Genomic DNA, 25088 nt, shown 5'->3' with positions numbered 1-25088 from the left:
TTTTAGAAGAATATATTTTAGATCAGCAATCACAATACCGCAAAACCATGAAATTTGTATTCAAGGTTATCATACCATCAGAATCTTATACCGGCCCATGTCTAGAGCCAAACACGAAACAGATCTCCCCAGAGTTTGACGTCAGCCATCCGTGACACTTTCACTGTCCCGCATGCTGGCAGTTTTGCACACAGCTGCTGCGTCCCAATTCGCATAATATCCATATTGGAAAATAGAATTAGTATGTCCCAAATAATAGTATGTTAAAAAGAGTATGCCAAAGGTTCCCCACGGTTTACTAATTCTGGTAAAAATATTAAGTGTAGAACTGTCGATACTCTAACCGCTGATGTTTCCCACAATACATACTGTAGCGCGTTGGACGTGAATTCGATTAGAACTACAAATGCGAGTGAAAAGTGTAAATAAACTATAAACTATGGACGCGCGAGACCAACAGTCAAGTAAAGAGGCTTTGGCAAAGATGTTTGTATGACTGTTAACTAATATTTAGCCAACTGGAAAATATTTAAATTGCGTTTTCTGTTACATTTTATCTGCAACAACAATACTGAAATGTACTTTCAAAACTTTAGCCTGGGGTTTCAGGAATCATTTAGGATTTCCCAAATGGCAAAATTGTGGCTGAAATCTCACAGTTTGAGCAGGGTTTTAATCCAGGGTTTTAATCCTACTTTGTGAAATCAGATTGGCGTGACTTATGATATCAGACCAATGTGACGTTTAGCTGAAAAACAAAACTAATTGCCTTTGAGCTGCTTGAGTTGGTTGCGAGTTGAGTAATGAAGTCGTGGATCGATAAGGGAACATTTCCAAGCAAATCCACATTCGATGCTGATCTGCTCAAACGACAAAGCGGAGTCAATAATCTCATGGTCTGGCTGGAAAAATCAATCAAAACTTCATGTTGGTCAGCGGAAGGGTTGAGGCACGAATGCTTTTATCCTCTTTACTGCACAAATGACCAGAAATCCACAAAGGGTGTTTTTGGGGGGGGTTGTATAACAAAGCTATTGTGAATAAGCAATTGACCTTTTGAGATACCTAAATGAAAAGAAGATTATCTTGTTATTTTATAATGCCTCAGCGCTTTGGTCTGTTATGAAAAAAAAAGCAGAAAGGCTCATCAGCTGAATCACATGCTGCCCTAAAGGGGAAAATCCACAGCTGAAATCACAGATGAGCCGTAGGAGAAAACACAACAGCATGTGGGACGATCGTACTGTATGTGTTCCACCTGACAGCAGGCTTTTGATTCGCTGGCCAAAATTAAGAGATTAAAACCGAAGCGTAATTTAAATATAAAACTGCCAAGAAAGAACATGGTTATTTTGGTAGCACCACTGAACCTCTGACAAGTGAATTTTAAAGGGACAGTTCACTCAAAACTAAAAATGCTCTCACTATTTACTCCTCAAGTGGTTCTAAACATGCATTTCTTTTTTTCTGTTGAACACAAAATATACACTCACCAGCCACTTTATTAGGTACATCTTACTAGTACCGGGTTGCTTTCAAAACTGCTTTAAATCCTTCTTGGCATAGATTGAAGGAACTGGAACTCCTCAGAGATTTTGGTCCATATTGACACGATAGCATCACGCAGTTGCTGCAGATTTGTCGGCTGCACATCCATGATGCGAATCTCCCGTTCCACCACATCCCAAAAGTGCTCTAATGGATTGACATCTGGTCACTGAGGAGGCCATTTGAGCACAGTGAACTCATCGTCATGTTCAAGAAACCAGTCTGAGATGATTCGCGCTTAATTACATGTCTTGTTATCCTGCTGGAAGTGCCCATCAGAAGATGGGTACACTGTGATCATAAAGGGATGAACATGGTCAGCAACAATACTCAGGTAGGCTGTGGTGTTGACACAATGCTCAGTTGGTACTAATGAGCCCAGTGTGCCAAGAAAATTTCCCCCACACCATTACACCACCACCACCAGCCTGAACCGTTGATACAAGGCAGGATGAATCCATGCTTTCATGTTGTTGACTCCAAATTCTGACCCTACCATCCGAATGTCGTAGCAGAAATCGAGAGTCATCAGACCAGGCAGCTTCTATTGTCCACTTTTGGTAAGCCTGTGCGAATTGTCGCCTGAAGCAGGTCGCACACCAGAAGCGCTGCTCTGCGACGCGCCTCGCAGTGCCATACATTTCAGAATTCTAAACATAGGTTTCTATCAGGGTACACACACCGGTGCCGCAAGTCAGCGGCTGTCCGTGGTGCCCAGCCACGACTCAGGACACTGTTCATTTCTCTGCTGCGCCACAGAGCACCATCTGATTAGTTTCATGTTAAATATCATGCGAATGCCCGTGTCTGGTGTGTGATAATTTTAATTGTCATGTGTGCGCCATGTCGCAGCGCTTCCGGTGTGTGACCCGTTTCCGTTACCTGTTCTTAGCTGACTGGAGTGGCACCCGGTGTGGTCTTCTGCTGCTGTAGCCAATCTGCCTCAAGGTTCGACGTATTTTGCATTCAGAGATGCTCTTCTGCATACCTCGGTTGTATTAAGTGATTATTTGAGTTATTGTTGCCTTTCTATCAGCTCAAATCAGTCTGGTCATTCACCTGTAAACCCTAGAAATGGTTGTGTGTGAAAATCCTAGTAGATCAGCAATTTCTGAAATACTCAGACCAGCCTGTCTGGCACCAACAATCATGCCATGTTCAAAGTTACTTAAATCACCTTTCTTCCTCATTCTGATGCTCAGTTTGAACTGCATCAGATCGTCTTGACCATGTCTACATGCCTAAATGCATTGAGTTGCTGCCATGTGATTGGCTGATTAGAAATTTGCGTTAATAAGCAGTTGAACACCTAACACTTGTACCTAATAAAGTGGCTGGTGAGTGCATTTTGAATAATTTTAGTTACCTGTAACCATTGACTTCCATATTTAGACAAACAAATACTATGGATGTTGATGGTTAAAAAATTCCATGCAAATGTAAACTTGACATGAAAAAGAAATTCACCAAAATAGTGAAACCCTTTCTAAGTTGTTTGTGTATTTTACAATACTTTTTATAACAGAGTTGACCAGAATGTAGGAACAGACACGAAATGATTTTTTTAAATTACAAATAATGCAAAAATGTTTATCTTAGAATAAATTGGCAAAATTAGACTTTATTTCTTGATAACTGAAGCTGAATGTAAAATTCAGGAGGCAGAGAGGTATAATGGGAGTCTTTAAATTAATATTTTCAAGATGAAATGTCTCTAAATACACATACAAACATTCATTTTAAATTTATTCATTCATTATACTTTAAAAAATAACAATAGCTTAATCTTGGAGACACAAAACATATTCGTGACAATTCACTTCAAGATATTAGCCACATTCAATTGTAACTCAAGCGAAAACATAATTTTTCAAGAAATAATGAGCAGCCTTTTCGATTCTGGCCAGTAAATACAAAACCAAGAAACCATTCAGATCAACCACATAAACTATGAAACTATTGTAAACACCACTGACACCCTGTCATTGTGGTAATGTGAGCAATGCTTGCCAATCATATTTCCTACAGAAAAATGCTTAAATCTTCAGCTGTAATGGTCATTTGTGGTCACTAAGGAGCTCTTTTGGAAATGAAACACAATAATAAATAACTGCAACTGCAACTCTCTTTCTCCACAGTCAAATATCTGCACCATAATTGTTTTCAGAGCAGTCGTTTTAGACTTGCACTGGCTCTCTGGCCTTGACAGTCTTGTCAACAAGCAGGCAATATATAAAAGGTCGCCAGCACAAGCACAGCATCAAATAAAGAGAGCGGACAACCACCTGAAATGTCACCTAACTGAAAGATGTCAACTGGTGTCGCTCCAAAACACCTTCAGAAAATATCAACCCTCTCTCAAAGGGCTCCCACAGGTCATGGAATTTCTGAAATATCTTAGGATCGATTATGGAGCCAGATCGGTCTCAAAAATAATATGTTTACAAAATAAAATTCATACATGCCCAGCACAATTCTCATTTATGAAATCCAGTTTGTAAATTCAAAACACACTTCATCTGTGGCTGGAAGGGCATCCGCTACATAAAACATATGCTGGATAAGTTGGCGGTTCATTCCGCTGTCGCAACCCCTGATTAATAAAGGGACTAAGCCAAAAAGAAAGTGAATGAATAAATAAACACAAACAAAGTGTTTTCACACGTAAAAAGCATAAATATTTGCCCAAATGAATTAGATTTGTGTATTTAGGGGTCAAGCACTGAAGGTGTGTAGGCACCTATTGTATCCTATTGTACACTGATAGAGGACAGTCTGATCTCCAACCACAACAAATTTGGAAAAATTTGGACTCTCTAACTCAAACTTTCTATCGCCTCCACTTGTCCAAAGTTTCACTTATGTTTATTTTTATAACTTTTGAACCGAATTGGCTACAATCAAAATTCTATTTTCCTCTGATTCCTCGGCTCAAGCCGATTCAAACGCACCCTATGACGTCTTTTTCTATCATAACATTTTTTTTCATCATTTTGAAATTTTCAGAACGCCTGTTTGAACGAACTTGTCCTAGACCGTTTGTCTGATTTTCACCAAAATTAAAATCACATCAGCTACAGACTACGCTGACAAAAAGTTATTGAATTCAAGTTGATTAGACAATACGTTTTTGTTTAACTTGTGAACAAATTTAACGTAAAAATTTAACAAAAATTGACTAAAGGTGTTATCTCCAGAACGCCATGATGTATTCACACCAAACTTGGTGTACGTTAACAAAAACATGGTCTGAAGTGAGCTGCAGCGTTTTGGTGCACTGCCCCCTAGTAGCCTGGAGATAGTAGCTTTGGTTATAACTTCTCAACCATTTGTCTCTTTACATCTGGCGCAGCATGCCAAGTCGAATGATTTTCCCAGACCAGCCATTTTGGCCATCGGCCATTTTGACTGATGAAAAAAATTTATATATTTTTTGGATGCATTGGTGAATTGTTATGAAAGTCGGTGTGTGTGTGTGTGTGTGTGCGTGTGTGTGTGTGTGTGTGTGTGTGTGTTTGGCACACACATACCGAAGAAATAATATTTCTAAAAATGCTAATAACTTTTGATTAATTGTGCCTATTGTTATTATACATTCCTTGGGTTGTCCTGAGAATATCAATACCAATTATGCTTTAATTAACTGAACTTCCTGTCCGTCATCCAGCCTTAAGTCAAAAACCTACTTTTTCGAACTCCTATATCGTGTGACTGATTTGCACCAAATTTGACTCCAATCATCTTCAGACCATGCTGACAAAAAGTCATGGAATTTGTGTCTATAGGTTTAACAGTTTTTGTTTACTGCACCGACAAATGTGATGGCATGATGCCAAACCACATCTGAGGCTGCATCTCTGCGACAGTTAAAGATAATGACACCAAATTTTAGGTCTGTCATTAGCTATGTTTCAATCCAAAAATGCGAATAAACTTTATGCGCAAAACTGGATTATCGCATTAAAGACATGCGAATAAAGCAGCGTTTACAGTGTGCTCAGCCTGCTGGTTTGTCCATTTTACGCATGTTTTCATCATCACATGATCTCTTATAACAAAATCACATGACCTTTTTTAATGCGCATACTGAAATTTGTGCAGTAAAAGTGTTTCCATCGTAGTTTATGCGCATCTTTTCTTATCGAATAAAAAGTTTATCCTACTCGGTTGTGTGCATAAGTTTTTTATGCGCATTTTCTAAATCTATGCATAAAAATAGGTGGATGGAAACATAGAGGGTGTGGCCTAACACTGACCACACCATAAAAAATTGGTGACCTATGGGTCAAGAGTTATAAGACATTCATTAGCCATTATTAATGAAACATACAAATTTACTGACACTGTTAAACATTTATTTTCATGCACAACACTGTTAGCTATGAAAGAAAAACATGTCAAATGCTTGTCGTTATCATAACTGTAAAATGTGTTATGATCATTTAAAATGTTTCACTTTCATTTCTGAGTGCGGCTCATGGCTGCTGTCACTGTGAGAAAAAACACACACATGCAAATTATACGTCCCGCACGGCCCTCAAACGATCTCTCTGTGCAACAAACTGAACGCTGTTTACAACTTTAATAGATGTTATTCACAGCTTATGCAGGTTCTGTTCACTGAAGTAGACATAATTGGTGTGCACGTTCTCGGTAGTAAACAAACAGCTCAAGGTCAGCTCACATGTGATTTCACGGCCGCGAATACATCATTATATTAAGACAGAAATTATATTTCGGGGTGAATTATACCTTATAAATACTGTATGTGACACTTTTAACACCATTTGGAGGTGTCCATGTTGCTGTGAAGACTTTATGCTTTTTTAAGGCAACCGCCTTTATGCTTCTCTCCTGACCTTGAAAATATAGCTGAATCATAGAAAAGCTGAATTAAGATCAAGTGTAGGGTCGAATCGAGATCGTGATCTTTTTTCGATTAATCGTGCAGCCTGACTCTCGAGGCACAAGGCTGGGGAAGGTTGCAGAAAAATGTCTGCTGCTCTGAAAGTTCCAATGAGCACAATGACCCAAAGCACACCGCCAAAATATCAATGGAGTGGCTTCCCATCCAACCTGATAGAGCTTGAGAGATACTGCAAAGAGGATTGGGCTAAAAAAAAAAACAAAGACAGGTGTGCCAAGCTTGTGGCATCATATTTAAAAAGACTTAAAGCTGTAATTGCTGCATCAACAAAGTATTGAGCCAAATTCTGTGAATACTTATGTACATGTGATTTTTTAAAGTTTTTTTTATTTGTAATAAATCACCAACAATTTCAACAAATCTTTTTTCACATTGTCATTATGGGGTATTGTGTGTAGAATTGAGGAAATGAATTAATCCATTTTAAAATAAGGCTGTAACATAAAAAAGTGGAAAAAGTGAAGCGCTATGAATACTTTCCGGATGCACTGTATGCAGTGGTGTAGTCCTAAAAAAATAGGTGGTGTACTATTACCCACCCAATCCAAATTTTAAAAGTAGGCAAAGAAACGACGAAAGAAAATGTATATATATAGGTGTGTATATATATATACACACTGCACAGCTGTGTTTTGCTTACTAACTAAAAAACGAGTTCAGGAGCGGGATTCTACCACCGTTTATATATTAAATTTAAAGGGGATTGAGGCGATCATTTAGTAGTGGACAGGTAATCGCAAAGGTGTTAGGGGGGCGGAATGGAGGGCTAAAGCGATGCCCATGCTGTTTTATAATTTAACTTGAACGTTTCAGCGAGACTTCATTCAGATGATTTGTTGTGATCTTCGAAAAACTCAAATACTCAATACACAAAAATTAGGGAAGTCTAATCACTAAAACAAGTGAGTATACCGAGAGTATGATCCTTAGAAACTGTAATACCCAAACAGCTCGTGGAAAAAAGTAGATATACTGAGTATACATGCGTATAGCAAGGACTAAACCACTGACTGTATGTATTAATTCGAATAAAAGCCTTTACCTTTTCATTGGGAGGCTGGTATTTAAATGTTCCTGCCGTGTCGCATTTGGTACAGACAGACAAATTGCATGTTGCTGGAATCTTGTTGGGTATTGTTAGGACATGATGTTACAGGTCATGGAAATTCAGCTTTTTTAGTTAGTGAAAATCAGTGAATTTGATATTTGGCTTAAAGTGGGAACATTACAGTTCGAGCATTACAGTTTCTAAATCTCCCTTCAGACCTTGTTTTCAGCCCCGTTCCATTGAGAACTCGAGGGTCCCTTATTATGAGACTATTTTCAGATCACAGTCGCTGACAGAAGGATAGAGAGGAGCGTCAGGCCGTCATCACCTCACACAGGCCAGATTGCATCCGATTGTCTCTTCAATTCATTAAAATGCTCAACTCGACAGGCATTATGTAAGCAGCTGCAAGCGGGATGTTGTGAGAATACTGAACAGCGGCTTCTAAATTTAGAAACGAGCAATACCCGCCAGACCACTATTCTTCTACTGAGAAACAGCGGGTCTGGCTCGGCACTAATGGAAACATGGAAAGAGCGATAAAGAGTTTCATTGTTTAGTAATATATCCGTTGATAGATTTACAAGTGCTTTACTACTGATGCAATAGATTTAACTAATATAGCTCTGTTAAAGCCTCGAGACAAATCTGAACATTGCTTATTCCTATGAGAAGTTGATAGTAGTGCAGTATGGAGCAGTTGTTAAGTATTGATGCTAGCCCGTGTATATGAAATATAATATTCTGTACATACAGTGAAAGTAAGAAGGGATTACCATATGGTAAAACTATGGTATGGGAAATTACCTTGGTTTTTCTGTTTATTAATGTTAAGACTGATGAACACCAATAATAAAAATAGTCAATACTATATTAATACCTATATTAAATTTTAAAAAAATCATAAATTATAATATATATATATATATATATATATATATATATATATATATATATATATATATATATATATATATATATAAATGAATAATAATTGTAAATTATTTATGTATTATTTATATAGAAAACATTTTGTATTAATATTATTTACAATTAAAATAAATTAGACGACATATAATAAGTGTATAAATGTAATTACATTTGCAGAATTAATATAAAAATAGAGCAAAAATTGATAAATAAATAATACAAATAAATAAAACATTGTGTCCAGCAGTTTGTTATATATACATTTGTTGTCACTACATGCTATTGCTGCACATAAGCAACATAATAAAATAATAACAAAAATTATATATATATATATATGGCAGCACAGTGGCGCAGTGGGTAGCACAATTGCCTCACAGCAAAAAGGTCGCTGGTTTCTGTGTGGAGTTTGCATGTTCTCCCCATGTTTGCATGGGTTTCCTCCAGGTGCTCTGATGTCCCCCACAAGTCCAAATATGTGGTACAGGTGAATTGGGTAAGCTAAATTGTCGGTAGTGTATGTGAGTGAATGAGAGTGTATGGATGTTTCCCAGTACTGGGTTGCAGCTGGAAGGGCATCCGCTAAGTTAAACATATGCTGGATAAGTTCCCGGTTCATTCCGCTGTGGCAACCGCGTAATAATGAAGGGACCAAGCCGAAAAAAAAATGTATGCATGATTTATAAAATAAAATTTGACATTTACATAATATTAATATAAAAAAACGTTGATATAATGAATAAATTACATGAAGCTTAGATAGATAGATAGATAGATAGATAGATAGATAGATAGATAGATAGATAGATAGATAGATAGATAGATGTTTAAATTGCTTGCTAAACATAAGCAACAAAACTAACAATCATTTTAGATGTCATTAAAGCGAGCTCTAATGTATTTTAATGAATAAAATTGTATTATAATAAAATAATAAACATCAGAAATATACATATTTAAAATCCATGTATAAAATTAAAACAAACATTATCGTTGTCATTATTATGCTGTTGTGTCTTGTTCAGTAAACATTTATGTGCATCGCGTGCATTGCATATTGTATTATCTCTATTAAGTAACATGAAATACTAATATTTATTACTCATGTATGTTTTTCGCAACACTGACACATGATAAAGCTGATCCCTGATGAATCTGTGTCTCTATAAAGTTTAAAACGCCAACAACAAGAGCTTCTTCAGAGATGTAATCTTCATTAATTTAACATGCATCTGGCGTCAACAGTCTCTTCACGCGCAAACTAACCATACAGGACCATCATTTAACATTGATGGAAGACAAATCATTGTACATGTTCCAGCTGAAAGTTTGAGCCCGCGTTAATTTGCAACACAAGAATCAGCAGCGATTACATCCTCTGAATCAAACCTACCTTTCCTCTTTTCAAGGCTGCAGTCGCGCAGACATCAAACACGACACGAGCTTCTTTCTTCAGTTCGCGACATTATATGATCATGCAAGAAAAAGACAGCGACAAGACATCGATACCACACACTGACTGTGTGTGTATGTGCAACTGACCGGCTCAGTGTGCACACTGGGGAAGTGCTAATAAATACATGCTCACTACCCTCGACCCCTATGTCTGGAGTGATGTCCGATTCGCGAACAAACAATTCTTTTGAATGATTCATAAGAACCGACACGCGAATGATTCGTGCCTCGAAAATGTAAATTTTCATATTTTATCGAAGTATCTTATGAGTACACTTGTTTGTGAATTAAAATCCGAAAAAACGACAGTGTAATGGATGAATGACTTTAAGTTTTAAAGGGATATAGTTGACCCAAAAATGAAATTATGAATGAATTAATATTTAGCTACATTTTTAAACCTATTTGAAACCTATTTAAATTTATTTCTGTTGAACACAAAAGCAGATATTTTGAAGAAAGTTGGCTGTAACCATTACATTTTTTCCCTACTAACATTAAAGACGTAAATATCCTACAGGTTTTGTGCTTTAATTCGTCAAAGTTTATACTTTTGTATTCAACAGGAGAACCCCATAGAAGTAACCACTGTGGGAGAGTAAATAGTGAGTAAATTTTCATTTCATTCATTTAAATCTCATTAAACGCAACTTTGAATTTTGTGTACTTCAAAATCACTAATCAACAAGCTAATTGCAATACCAAAATCACAAAACTGAAATAAACAAATCACCAACCTGTAAATTTAACTTTAGAGCGAAATGTGATGAGTTAAACGAATCGTTTCAACAAACTATCCGAAAGAATCGACTCGCTAAATGACTCGGATATCTCTATGTAACTAGTAGACGGATGAGTGAATTTAATGGGAATGCAGGGGAACACAGAACTGAGTGTGCGGCGTAACATCCGCCGCTGCGATTGGTCGGAACAATCACGTGACCTCAACATAATAAACACACACTGTTGACACATGGCAAACGATTGAGGCTAAGGGCTAAGCAGGAATTCCATTTACTTAAGGATGATTCAGACTTTTACTACAACGTGTCAAACGAGACAAAAGAGCAGCGTGTAAATAATTATCTAACAACAAAAATATCCCACAGTGATTTGTACATATTGAAAGCTGTAAAAGATAGACTACAAGATAGTTGATTATTTTACCTTCTTAAGGGCAATATTTATAATAAGCTTACCTTACAAATGTCGTTTTCTTTTACATTAAATGTTGAAATATAACCTTAAGTCAATAAACTGTTCTCAATAACAAAGTTTTTAAACTGTTTTAAAATGGCAAAATTCATCCGCTCACAACAAAACATGTTTACAGTAGTGAGTACACACCTCTGACTGGTTACTGCATTCATAAACTCAACAGAAATGTGTGTGATGATTGCTTACAACAAATATGCAAAAACGCTAAATCTGAAGAAACCATTGACAGATATAAATGTATGAAAACCAACAGCCATAGTTTAGTTTAATTGTGCAATATATATAATTTTTCTATACATACACTCACCGGCCACTTTATTAGGTACAACTTAGTACCGTGTTGGACCGCCTTTTGCCTTCAGAACTGCCTCAGTCTTTCGTGGCATAGATTGAACAAGGTACTGGAAATATTCCTCTGAGATTTTGGTCCATAGTAACATGATAGCATCACGCAGTTGCTGCAGATTTGTCAGCTGCACATCCATGATGTTAATCTCCCGTTCCAGCCCATCCCAAAAGTGCTCTATTGGATTGAGTTCTGGGGACTGTGGAGGCCATTTGAGTACAGTGAACTCATTCTCATGTTCAAGAAACCAGTCTGAGATAATTTGCGCTTTATGACGATGCGTTATCCTTCTGGAAGTGGCCATCAGAAGATGGGTACAGTGTGGTCATAAAGGCATGAACATGGTCAGCAACAATACTCAGGTAGGCTGTGGCGTTGACACGATGCTCAATTGGTACTAATGGGCCCAAAGTGTACCAATAAAATATCCCCCACACCATTACACCACCACCAGCCTGAACCGTTGATACAAGGCAGGATGGATCCATGCTTTCATGTTGTTGATGCCAAATTCTGACCCTATACCATCCGAATGCAGCAGAAATCGAGACTCATCAGACCAGGCAACGTTTTTCCAATCTTCTGTTATTCTATTATTTGAGTTACTGTTGCCTTTCTATCGGCAGCTTTCTCTGACCATTCTCTGTAATCCCTAGAGATGGTTGTGCGTGAAAATCCCAGTAGATCAGCAGTTTATGAAATACTCAGACCAGCCACCAACAACCATGTTCAAAGTCACTTAAATCACCTTTCTTCCCCAATCTGATGCTTAGTTTGAACTGCAGCAGATCGTCTTGACCATGTCTACATGCCTAAATTCACTGAGTTGCTGCCATGTGATTGGCTGATTAAAAAATTGCGTTAACAAGCAGTTGGACCTAATAAAGTGGCCGGTGAGTGTTTATCTAAACAACACAAACATAAATTAATAGATCTTCATGTGTCCATATTTCTTTATATTCACTTGAAATACATCTATACTCTGCCTGCTAACAAGTTTTGGTTCCCAAAACGTTCTAAGAATGTTGATTTTTGGTCACAAAATAACCACAAGACAACCTTCTGTGTAATATTTAGGTTGCTTAAAAGGATAACTGCCCTGCAATGTTCTAGAAACATAAAAAAAACCTTCTAGAAACCTTCAAACATACAAATGACGTGTTAAATGGCAGTTAAGAGTCTTTGCTTTTAACAAGAAAGAATTGTTTGTCTTATTTTGATTTCTCAGTTATAGCTGACAGCAGCCTACATTTGAGGGTTTTACATCGCATGGGTGGGTATAAATACATACAAATAATTTTTTTAGTTGAACCAAAAGACTAAAAATATTAACTTTTGTACAACTAAACCTTTTGTTGTTGTTGAAGCCTGAGTATTTCAGAAACTGCTGATCTACTGGGATTTTCACACACAACCATCTCTTGGGTTTACAGAGAATGATCAAAAAAGCTGCTGATAGAAAGGATATTGCTTCTTACCTATAAAGCCTTAAATAATCTAGCTCCTGTTTCTCTAACCAACCTTCTGTCTCGCTACAATCAAACCCGCTCCTTAAGATTTCAAAACTCAGGGCTTTTGATAGTAGCCAGAATAGTAAAGTCTACTAAAGGAGGTCGAGCCTTCTCATTTATGGCTCCTAATCTCAATCCCGGACCAGGCCGTATCCTGAGCAGCTGCTGTGGTGGTCATGGAGGAGTAGAGAGCATGCATCTGATTCCTGCAAGACTCCAGGGACAGACGAGTCTTCACTGAGGTCCAGCGTTCTCCAGCGCCTAGACTGCAGCTCTGCAAAAGACGTTTGGCCATAGGAGAAATGGCCGTGCCCAACTGAGTCTGGTTTCTCTCAAGGTTTATATCTTTCACTTCCGCCAATTGGTGAAGTTTTTTCCTCCGTCGCCACTGGCTTGCATAGGTCGGGACTTGTAGAGCTGTGCATTGATGGATTACTCTTCAGTGTTTGGACTCTCAGCAGTGAATATTAAACCACACTGAACTGACACTGTTTTAATTCACTATAATCTTTTGTGAAGCTGCTTTGACACAATCTACATTGTAAAAGCGCTATACAAATAAAGATGAATTGAATTCGCTTATTAAGAAAAGTTAAAGTAGCAAAAACATGTAGGTCATGAAGTTTTGTCATATAATTTTAACAATGCTGCAATGTTCATTATTTTACAGTGGCCAAATAGGCCTAAATAAAAAAATCAAATGAGCGTTCCCCTAACATTATTATTTATCCTTTATAAAAATAGCCAAACCATAACCAAATATGTACACGATAGAAACATTACATGTTTGCTGGGTAAATCGCTCTAATAAGACCACTGCTGGTGTAAACGGCAGTTAAGAGTGTTTGCTTACAACAACACTGATTTGTTTGTCTTATTTCTGCATTTCGCAGTTATAGCTGGCAGGAAGTGCAGTTTTTACATGGTGTGGGTGGGTATAAATACATGCAAATTACTGCTCTGCACAAAGCTGTTATAATAGTGCAAAACAGCTACATGTTGTTCAGTAAATCAAGTCTGATAGACTCCAGTTTTAAAGTCAAAGCTGGTCAGCAGATGGTGGACTCACTGAGCGAGCAGGAAAAGCGGTTATTGCTTTTGCTGCTCATTTTTAAGCAAACACTCAAAACAATAGGAAAAACAATTGAGATCAGTTTTCTCGGTTTCTATGATTTACTAGACTATTTAGGTATGGGTTAGGATGAAATGTGAAATTTTGCTCTATTCTATGAAGGTCTGACAACATTTACGTTTTGTGTAGACCATTTTAATGTGGTCATGTCACTGGCCTATGAACATTTCCTTCTTATCAAACTATTTCATAACTGTAACAAGAGGCAATTCAATCATAACTTAGTGTTAAAACAGCTATCATAACATTATTTTTCAATATGGGACTCTTTTTGGATTCTCGGAAGCTAGAGAAATTAAAAATGTAAAACAGGGAATATGTTTAGTTTAGTTCAAATTTGACAGAACAGGGTACTGCAGCAAAATTCCCTGAAATGCATCAAACACAAACGCCAATCAATATTTGACTAATAAATATATTACTTTATAACAAAGTAAAAACAATTATTAAAAAACATCAAAGACTATAAATTATAGAAGTTATCTATACAACAATTTAAGAGTAATGGGGGGTTCATGATGATTAGTTTTACTCCTGGGTATAGCAGATGTCTTGTGTTGCCGAAGAAGGTAGGATGACACCGGGGCCTTGAGCAGAAAACAATGCAGTGATGAAAAACTGTCATTGGAACTATTGTTATTGTTTACATTTCTCAAATATAAAGCTGTCAGAATAACAAATTTTGAATGAACAATCTTTATTCCTTTATTGGTCTAAATCATCAATTCCTGGAGGGCCGCAGCGCTGCAGTTTTGCTCCATCCCTTATCAAACCCAGCTGATCTAGAAGTCTCGAACACCTTGATTAGTTGAATCAGCTGTTTGATTCGGGTTGGAGTAAAACTGTGCAGAGCTGCGGCCCTCCAGGAATTGAGTTTGAGACATAAGGTCTAAATCAGTGTTTCTCAACCACGTTCCTTGAGGACCACTCCTTTGCCCGTCACACCCATTACATGTCCTTCAGTCTCTGCTAATGAGCTGATGATCTGAATCAGGTGGGTTTGGTTAAGGAAACATGGTAAATGTGCAGAGCTGGAAGGCCTCCAGGAACGTGGTTGAGAAACACTGCTCTAAATCTTTACTGGTGGATTATTCCACCGAATATTAATTTCTTAACATTTAACATTCAAGTTAAAACACCACTATTTGGTTGTAAAGATGAATATAAACATGCCCAAAACTTTTTTTTTACTTTATGCAGCTCTAAATAACTAAAAATATAATTTTTTATTTATTTTTAGGCTATATATTTTTAAGTAGTTCACAGAATAAAACTAAAATAATTTACTCAAACATAACTATAAATATATTGTAGTCATTTGCAGTAATTAAACCGATCATGAAGGAAAAATGATTAGCCCTGTTTAACTTTGAATTAATTTTAAAATTCTAGTGTTTGAAAGCAAAATGTTCAGTATTTCCTATTATATATTTACATCAATGTTTTAAAACTTTTTAAAATGACAGAATTCATCTGCACACAACTAATCTAAACGCCTCTGATTGGCTACTGCATTCATAAACTCAACAGTTATAAATGTAAATAAATATATAGTTTTCTTAACATTTCATAAGTTAAAACCTCAGTATTTTGCTGTAAAAATAAATATAAACATGGCCAAAACTTTTTTTTTGTATTATGCAGCTCTAAATAATAAAAAAAATATATAGATATATATAGTTTAGGAATTTTTCAGCCTATATTTTTAGAGTAGTTCACTAAATAAAACAAAAATAATTTACTCAAACATAAATATAAATAAAATGTAGTAATTAAACTCATCCTGAAGAAAAAGGTATTAGCCGTGTTTAACTGTTTCCAAATTCTAGTGTTTTATACTGTGGCCGAGAGAGCCACGTCACGAAACACCAAAACACATTTTTTAAGAAGTTGACAGTCATACACACGTCCCACGCTGCTGGAAACACTATTAGGACACATGTATTTATATAACAAGTGAGAATTGGTTGTTTTGAGAGATTCGCTCTTCCAATTTGAAAACAAATTTTGATGCAACGTCACAGCGATGAGATGATTGTGTAAATTCCAGAGTGGAGACTGGCTGTCTGTACCGGCCGGTACATGACGTCATTGAATTTTCAGCATCAATTAATTCAGCATTAAATGAGGAAAACTTGGTTCGAACCAATCAGCGTACTCTATTGTGAACAAGGTGCAAGTTTGTTAATACGCATGATATAGCTGCGAAGACTCCTTTTTCCTGTTAGTGTTCAGAGAAACGCCACGTTGTGTTGCCAACCGTATTTATAACAATTAGAAAAAGAATTGTTTGGAGACATGGGTCATCAGTGTTGCTTTTATATATGTGCCGCAACAAAGGTTTTGTTTTCATGTCCCCGATGAGAGCACATTTTTGTAAATTGTTTTCTCACTCTGTGAGAAAATGCAGTGCGCTTTATTAATTTGTTTGCGTTGTGTGAAAATGCAGCACATTTTTTTTTAAATGTGTATGTGTTGTGAGGATTTGTAGCATGTGTGCTATCAAACAGATGAAGGTCTTTCCTTAGTTTGCAGTTTTTTGTAATTGCACGCGTTTTCTTCAATCGCAGCACGTTAAGCTCTCTCAGCCACTGTAGTTTTAAAGCAAAATGTTCAGCATTTCCTATATTTTTTCATCTTGAGCAAGTCTTATTTCTTATTTTATTGGCTGGAATAAAAGCAGTTTTCAAATTTACTTAGCTTTTAATGTCAATATTATTAGCAGCCTTTTCCCCCAAATTAGGCTGCAGAACAAACCAGTTATCCGATGTCTTTCCTAAATAGCCGAACTAGCCTAGTTAACCTAATTAAGACTTTAATTTGCACTTTAAGCTGAATACTAGTATCCTCCAAAATGAATATTTACACTTAGCTGATGAGTGATTATAAAGCGAGTTTGGCATGCTGTCCCGGGATAGAGCCCTGAGCTCCTAAGATCCATGAGCCCGGGGCTCCCTCCCATTTGAAGGGCCAGAGGGGAGTTTGAGATCAGGTAGGTCTCGAGAACTCCCCCCTTATTTAGAGGTGATGACAGATTATAAGTTTCTATATAGAGATATACTTCTGGTTAAGAGCTCGACTATAGTGTTAATTTAGATTGATCAATTCACTTATGACATGTTTTTGGACTGTGGGAGGAAACCAAAGAACCCGGGTGACTCGTGTCCAAAGAACTCGTGTGGAACTCTTTGGAAACCAAAGAACCACACGAGCATGGGGAGAACATGTCAACTCCGCACAAAAACAACAGCTGGCCTGTTAAAGATTTGAACCAATGATGTTCTTGCTGTGAGGCAACAGTGCTAACCACTGCGGCACCGTGCCACCCTATAAAGGGAAACGTGGATGAGTGGGTTGTGGAAGAGGGGATTCTTCAAGATTCTGCAAAGATAACTTCTGGTTATTTATAGTGAGTTAGGAAGCATCTGATTGGAGAATCATGCGTTAGTTAATGCGAGACCAGCCATGATCAATCATAATCACGTGCTCCTCTTAAACTAAGCTTATAAATAAGCTTCACGTAAAATATTATATGCAGTCATCATGGCAAACACAAAAGTAATTACTATTACTGTTATGTTGAAAAAAAAAAAACAATTGATCAACGGTTCTTTATCTTTTAGAAACAGTTTAGTGGCACAAACACCTTAAAACCCCTTTTACTCAATCAGACTGACAATAAACCCCTCCACAAGTTAATTATACAGAATATTTTATTGGTTCAGCAGACTGAAAAACTGATTTGGGTGGTGGTGGGGGGGGGAGAATCTTCAATTGCTTCCCAACACAGCCACTATTAAAACCACAGCTCTGTACCTGCATCTCCTCCCGCTTTCAAACACTGATAAAATCAATACTGGGCTGGACAATGTAACAAACACGTTGAGTTTTACCATCAGACCAGTGTTTCTTTTATCTGCAGAGGCACATTTGCACATGCACAACCATATGCACACAAGAATTACACAAATGAGAAGGGTTAAAAAAAAAAAAGGAAAGCATAAAATGACGAACAAATAATAAAAAAGGGGGGAACTACAAAACGGTTATTAACCAAGCACGGTACAGAATGATACACAGAAGACACACACGGGACACATACAGTACTGCTAAAAGTTGTACAGATTTTTTTTTCCTTTACTCGGACAGATCAGCTGGTGCAATATATTTAAAGCTGGAGGTAAAAGCTATACAAGTCGCCTCCCTAACCTTGGGTGAGAGGGGAAAAAGAAAAAGTAAGAGCCCAAAAACTATTTACACGTTCTTTCTGATAAGATTAAGATCACATGGTCGGCACACGTAACAATGGAAAAAACGAAGCACGAGTGGATTTTGATGGGGCAGAAGCAAACGGCAGAAAAAGACGGCAAAATACAGCGGAAGCAGACGCATGGCTCCAAAAAGTCCAAACTCGCCACAAGTTCACACTCCTCTCCTGGTGTGTGGCCATCTCTCCAAGCGCTCTGGCCTTTTGTCTTTGTAAGAGACTCATCTTCGATCTCTTCTGCCCACCTTCCGTCGCACCTGCAAAACATCAGTATTCCTTTAGGACACATTCTTAAAACTGATCAGGTTTCTGGATGGATGTTTTCTGGTCAGTGAGTATGTTAAAGGTCTTTGCACACTGAAGTCTGAAATGTTCGTATGCGTGATTTTCATATTCATAGGCGAAAAATTCATCATGTAAACAAACCTTGCACACTGAGTCTGATGGGAATTAATCCATTACGGAAAAAGACAAAACATTTCAGAGTCAATTCAAGCTTCTTCTCCAAAGAAGATAGATAAAGAAAGAGGAGTAGGCTACATATTGTGTTCATCCAATACTGCAGAGAAAGGAAGGAGACAGCTCTTTATCAAAGAGATGCGCTGGATTATGCCCAAATGCAAAGTTTTATTCAGGAAATCAGTGGAATTTCAATGCTTTTGATACTTCACACATATGTAAACAAATCCTGAACAGACTGGCAGTACCTATAGATAATATAATAGATGGCGGCTGCGATGTGTTGAAGCTAAGGACTGAAAGCGGGCCATGCTTACTATTATAATGTCTATGGGCAGCACATCAGCTGAATGGACACACACATACACAACCAAACAGCAGCAAGGCAGAGGTGCACCAGTCATGGGTCTGTCACATTCTGTCTTTATTTTATGCTCTGTGTTTGTCATCAAGTTATCTGTAGCTCAAATGACGGCATTCTGTATGTAGCATTTCACTTGTTCGGTGGCTCTGAACTGTCAACACACCTCTCAAAGTGCTTTTTCGGATATGAAAAGCAAAAGAAAAATGAATGAAAAGAAATTCTAACTGAGTTCGATTTATTTTTTGTTTAACAAACGAAAGTTTCAGAGGCAGTGTGGCAATACGATTCCAGTAATGCGCTAAAACAATCATTATATTTAAATGTCACAAAAGATTTCATATTTCTGACCAAGTCATTCATAATATTAACTAGATGAAGACAGAATCTTGAACAAGGCCATTTCATTGTGTAAAATTTACATATTCAAACAATTACTATAAGCTGAAACTATGATCTTCTATCTTCAGAGTTAAAAGTGGTTCATTAAATATTCATAAGCAGTAATAATAGGCTTTTTTATCATTTGTGTGACAGCCACAATCCTAAAAGTTTAACTGATCTTTGACTGACTTTAGGTGAAGAGTCTACAGACTCGTCCTCGTCCTCTTCGCTCTGCTGGACAGTGTCCATCTCCTCTTCAGACTCCACTTCCTGATGAGCAGCAGCTCTTGATCTCCCTCCGCTGAAACAGACAGCACTCAAATCATGCTCGTGAAACACGGAGGCTCGTATGTAGATGCTTTCAGCCTCATATATCAGTATACCTGGCTTTCCTGGCTGCTGTCTGTGATTTTGGAGGCCGTCCTCTTCTTTTCTGAGGTGTGGATTCCACCGAGTCGCTGGCGGTTTCGGATACGTCCACTCTGTAAAAACAGGTGTGAAAAGAAAAGGGGATTATGGGTCTCCAGGAACTCAAAAACCCGTTTTTCTACTTCAGAATTTGCTGCACTGTAACCTTCAAGAAGCAACCAATAGAAACCTAATATTTATAATTCTGCAATGACAAGTTAATCATTTAAAGGTAGCATGTACAAAATCTGAAATAAGATTTCAAATGTTATAAATGTTGCTTTAATGTTTGGTTAACCTTAATTTTCACAATTAAATCACGCAGATTTTCTTAGCAGATTTATAAATCAAATTATGGCTTCAATTAATTTTACAATTCAACAAGTGAAAGTGACAAGTCATCAAAATCTATTATTAGATATATTAGATTAGACACATATACACATACATACATGCATATATATCCATAGATTACTGTTTAATCATTTATTCAATTAAGTTTCAAAATTATAAAGCAATTTTTTATCAATTACAATATATTAAAGTATTGAACGACATCTTTCAGTGAATAACTAATACAGGATGTGATATTATATGTAATATTACTCTGCCGCTCTTCAATGCACACACTAGTGGTGTGCAGATTCCGGTTATATCCGCAGGTGCTGCGGATTATTCGCGGGTCGGGTAATAAAAAATACATTATGATTAGTTGCGGGTGGATGAGTTTAATTATTAATGATTTTTACTTTGTACTTTTTAAACACATTTGGTAAAGCAGAAATGGAGGCGAAACCGATCCGAGAGAAACTTAAAAAGGGAGAATTAAAAACAAAACAAAGGAAAGAAAAGTGCCGCATGGGAGCGTTTTAGCAAAGGTTAACGAGGTTGAATCAAGTGCTGGGTATGTAATAGGCTATGCAACAGCTGTAAAGCGCTTTATTTGAAAGCCACAAGACTGGTACCTCAAATATGAAACATTGTGTGTGCCAACTTTAAGCACTTTAAGTTCTTACATTCATCAGGACAGCAAAAAATACAACTGGAAGTTACGTGGATGCATGTGTGGACGGACCTGTGCTGCCTTGATATACAGCATGCCCCTTCCATGTTGTCTCTGGCAAGGGATGCGCAGATTAGCTCAATGAATCTGCTGTTAATAATAAACGGTCCACGATGACCTATCATCATCATCATCATGCTTAAAACAAATAATTAGAATTATTAAAGTGACGATCACGTGCGTGTCTGGTGCGGATATACAGTTGAAGTTTTTTTCAACATTTCTAAACATAATAGTTTTAATAACTCATTTCTAATGACTGATTTATTTTATCTTTGCCATGATGACTGTACATAATATTTGACTAGATATTTTTCTTGACACTTCTATACAGCTTAAAGTGACATTTAAAGGCTTAAACTAGGTTAATTAGGTTAACTAGGCAGGTTAGGGTAATTAGGCAAGTTATTGTATAACGATGGTTTGTTCTGTAGACTATTGAAAAAAAAGTTAGCTTAAAGGGGCTAATAATTTGACCTTAAAATGGTTAAAAAAAAAAACTGCTTTTATTCTAGCTGAAATAAAACAAATAAGACTTTCTCCAGAAGAAAAAATATTATCAGACATATTGTGAAAAATTCCTTGCTCTGTTAAACATAATTTGGAAAATATTAAAAAAAGAATATAAAAAATTGGGCGCTAATAATTCTGACTTCAACTGTATATATATCACATAAAATTCTATGTGCGGGCGGGTGGCGGGTGGATGATTAGTAAGAAGATGTGGATTCGGCTGACATTTCAGCTGATCCGCGCATCTCTAGCGCACACACACACGCAATAGATCACTGCATTATAGAGCAAACCATATTACCGGCATGAAACATTACAGGTATGTAAGCCATGCAATTTCCAAAAAATAAAAGTACGTTGCTGATACTCTGCTGGCTGATTTGCATGTTAATTTTAATCGGGAGCCATTTAGGTTTTATTTGGTTCATTTGTATTGTGTAGTATTTACCACGGTATGTGTTTTTCTGTCATTTCAAAATGCCACGGTCAAACATTTTGGTGAATTACATTTGTTTGGGCTGGTTATATATTTAAAAAATAAAAATAAAAAATGTGAAAATGATCACTTTAGCGACGCCAAGGCTCCATTTTAACAGCACAAGATGCCGTCTGATGGTAACTCGCAAATGTTGTTTCTAATTCCTATTAAATCATATTTTTAAAATGATCAGTCCAGGAGGTGGCGCTGATCAACAACAGTAATAGTTCAAAGATGTTAAAAGAAAGTAAAAAGTATTAGCAAGATTAAAACTATGGTTTCGAAGCTGTCAGAACCTGACCGTTTATATGCATCAAGCTGCCGATCAAAAGTAAGAATCATTCTCCTTACGCATACACGCAAAGCATAATGGGTAATTTTGCGTTTATGAAAAAGGTCTATACAACAACACAGTAATAAAAACGCATTAATAGAATACAAATGCAAATTTAATTAGGAAAATAAAACAACTAAACTCACTTTGGTTTGCGTCCTCGTCTGCCTTTAGGCTTGACCTCCATATTCTCACTGCCTGCATCTTCCTCCTCATCCTCGTCCTCTTCCTCTTGCTGCTCGTCCTCATTGTCCTCCTCTACAGGTGGAGCGGCCTTCCTACGACCCCGCCGGCCTTTGCTGGGCGTCTCCTCCTTAGCAGCGGCTGACTTCGGTGGTCGTCCTCGTCGTCCTCTCTTAGGTGGACTGTTCTGCTCATCTTCAGTCTCCAGGTTTGCCTCTGCCAGACTGCCGTCTTCCCCCCACTGGTCTTCAGCGTCGTCGGTGCTTGTGTTTGCTGCTTTCTTCCGGCCACGTTTGGGTTTGGACTCCTGGCCCTTGTCGTCCTGACTGGCCACTGCGCCCCTCTTGCGGCCCCTGGTGGGTTTTTCAGTCTCAGACGGGCTCTTCATTGAAATGTCTTCATTCTCACTGTGATCACCAGAGTCCAGTCTGAGGGTCAGTAAGGAAACAGAAAACTGGGTGTTAGTGGATTTAAAACTCCATGTCCTGCTGCCAAAGCTGCTCTCAACAGCTTATGAGGCACAGAGAGGTTTCTGATAAGTTGCTAAGATGCTATTTTCTTTTAGAAAAAGTGTGCTTGGTCAAATTTAGAGTCCAGGCTTCCCACTATTTCATAAACACCAGATTCAACCTTTAATTTCAAACCAAGCACTGTTGTAATTTCGTCAGCAAATATAGGGCCATGAAAGTCCTAACTGTACTTCACATTTCACTTACACTTAATATTTGCAATAAAATGTCAGAGTATGACGTTTTGAAGGTGTCATTTTTAAACAGTCATGTTCAAAGAACTTTAATATAATATTAAGTTCAATAAGTGTTAAGTTCAATACTGAGGCAGCATGGTGGGTAGCACAATCGCCTCACAGCAAGATGGACGCTGGTTCGACCCACGGCTGGGTCAGTTGGCATTTCTGTGTGAAGTTTGCATGTTCTCCCCATGTTCGCGAGGGTTTCCTCCAGGTGCTTCAGTTTCCCCCACAAGTCGAAAGACATGCACTATAGAGGAATTGGCTAAGCTAAATTGTCTGTAGTGTTTGTGCGTGAATGAGTGTGCATGGATGTTTCCCAGTAATGGGTTACAGCTAGAAGGGCATCCGCTGCATAGACATATGCTGGATAAGTGGCGGGTCATTTCGCCATGGCAACCCCTGATTAATAAAGGGACTAAGCTGAAAAGAAAATGAATGAATGAGTTCAATACTGGTAATAATTTAACGCGGTTTATGAAGTATTTATCAAATTATTTAAATTTAAGATTTTTAAATGAAGAATTTCTACATTTTTTGTTCTGTTTTTGACAGAAGCACAGTAAAATTGTTGAATAACACCACAGACGAGTTTAATTTCAAATTTAATTCAAGCGCTTTCAAGGACCTATATATGTTTTAAGTACTGACTAGGCTTTTAATCCATATGTCTGAAATTCAAGCACTTTCAAGGGTGAACGCTGATAGTCAAATATGACCAATAATCTTTTTACTTACAATGTGTTGTTAATAATTAAAACATGCAATTAAAAAAAAAGTCACACTTTATTTTAATGATCCGTTTGTTGAATTTAAATTACATTGCATCTACATGCCAACTAATTCTTATTACATTACAAGTAGACTGTTAGGTTGGGGTTAGGGTTAGTGTAAGTTCACATGTACTCGCAAAGTTTCTTATAGTCAGTTAAATGTCTGTTGAAGGAGCAGTAATAACAGATATTAAGCAGACAGCCTACTAATACTCAAATGGACCATCAAAATAAAGTGTTACCAAAAATCTTTTCATTAAAACTGTCCTAAAACCAAAATGTACTGAACGATAAACATTTTTACAATGACATACAACACCAATAGTTATAAATTTATTAAATTATTTATTTATTAATTCATATTTTTGTTGCACTTAAAATGTTGATTAATGTGTTTAAGAAAACTGTAAAAATGTTAAGAAACCAGTAGAAAACTGTGACATTTCTTCCAAATTTTAAACAAAAATTGTCATTCAGAGCATTTTTCTGTAAGCAAAAAGGTGTCAAGTTTTCAAACATTTTTTGTACACAATGACAATGTTTGAACTTCAAAACCGTTAAAATATTATTTGGTAGAACAAATGTTTTTGGGTCAATCACAAAAAAAGAGAACTACTTTTGAAAATTATCATTTAAAGGGCACCTATGATGAAAATCAACTTTTGTAAGCTGTTTGGACAGATCTGTGTTTAGGTACAGTGTGTCCACACTCATATTGGAGTGATTAAAACACAACAAGTCTCTTTTTTTAAATTTACAGATGTTAAAATAGGAACCAAATCCCAGTGATTTAGGAGTGCAGTTTACCACCCACAGAATTGATTGACAGGTGCTGTGTCTCTAAAATAACATGTTTACAGATGTCCACAGAACATTGTTTTGCAAAGAAACTGGGATTAAAACATGTTACAACTCTCAGCTGCACCTCAATAATTAATATTATAAAGTTTAAAACGTTTTAAAACAGCGCATGTTTGTAATAAAGACAGTAAAATCACCATG

At 37.1% G+C, this 25088-nt stretch overlaps 2 protein-coding genes across 2 annotated transcripts in view; both read right to left on the bottom strand.

Moving 5' to 3' along the window:
* trmt9b (tRNA methyltransferase 9B) overlaps positions 1-10041 on the bottom strand; it is a 29230-nt gene extending 19189 nt beyond the window's left edge. Inside the window, exon 1 of the mRNA XM_056474586.1 lies at positions 9847-10041. The gene's annotated coding sequence lies outside the window, so the exon portion shown is untranslated. The remainder of the gene's footprint in view (positions 1-9846) is intronic.
* A 7773-nt stretch (positions 10042-17814) lies between these two features.
* The window catches only part of pds5b (PDS5 cohesin associated factor B), a 58827-nt gene continuing 51553 nt past the window's right edge, over positions 17815-25088 (bottom strand). Inside the window, exons 31-34 of the mRNA XM_056473278.1 lie at positions 22529-22993; positions 19970-20068; positions 19776-19887; positions 17815-18639 (exon numbers count right to left, since the gene is read on the bottom strand). Coding sequence (XP_056329253.1) covers positions 18604-18639; positions 19776-19887; positions 19970-20068; positions 22529-22993 — 712 coding nt within the window. The 3' untranslated portion in view covers positions 17815-18603. The remainder of the gene's footprint in view (positions 18640-19775; positions 19888-19969; positions 20069-22528; positions 22994-25088) is intronic.

The sequence above is a fragment of the Danio aesculapii genome, chromosome 15, assembly GCF_903798145.1.
Source record: "Danio aesculapii chromosome 15, fDanAes4.1, whole genome shotgun sequence".
Lineage (NCBI taxonomy): Eukaryota > Metazoa > Chordata > Actinopteri > Cypriniformes > Danionidae > Danio > Danio aesculapii.
Note: the sequence above shows the minus strand (reverse complement) of the source record. Positions and strands in the feature narration are given on the sequence as shown.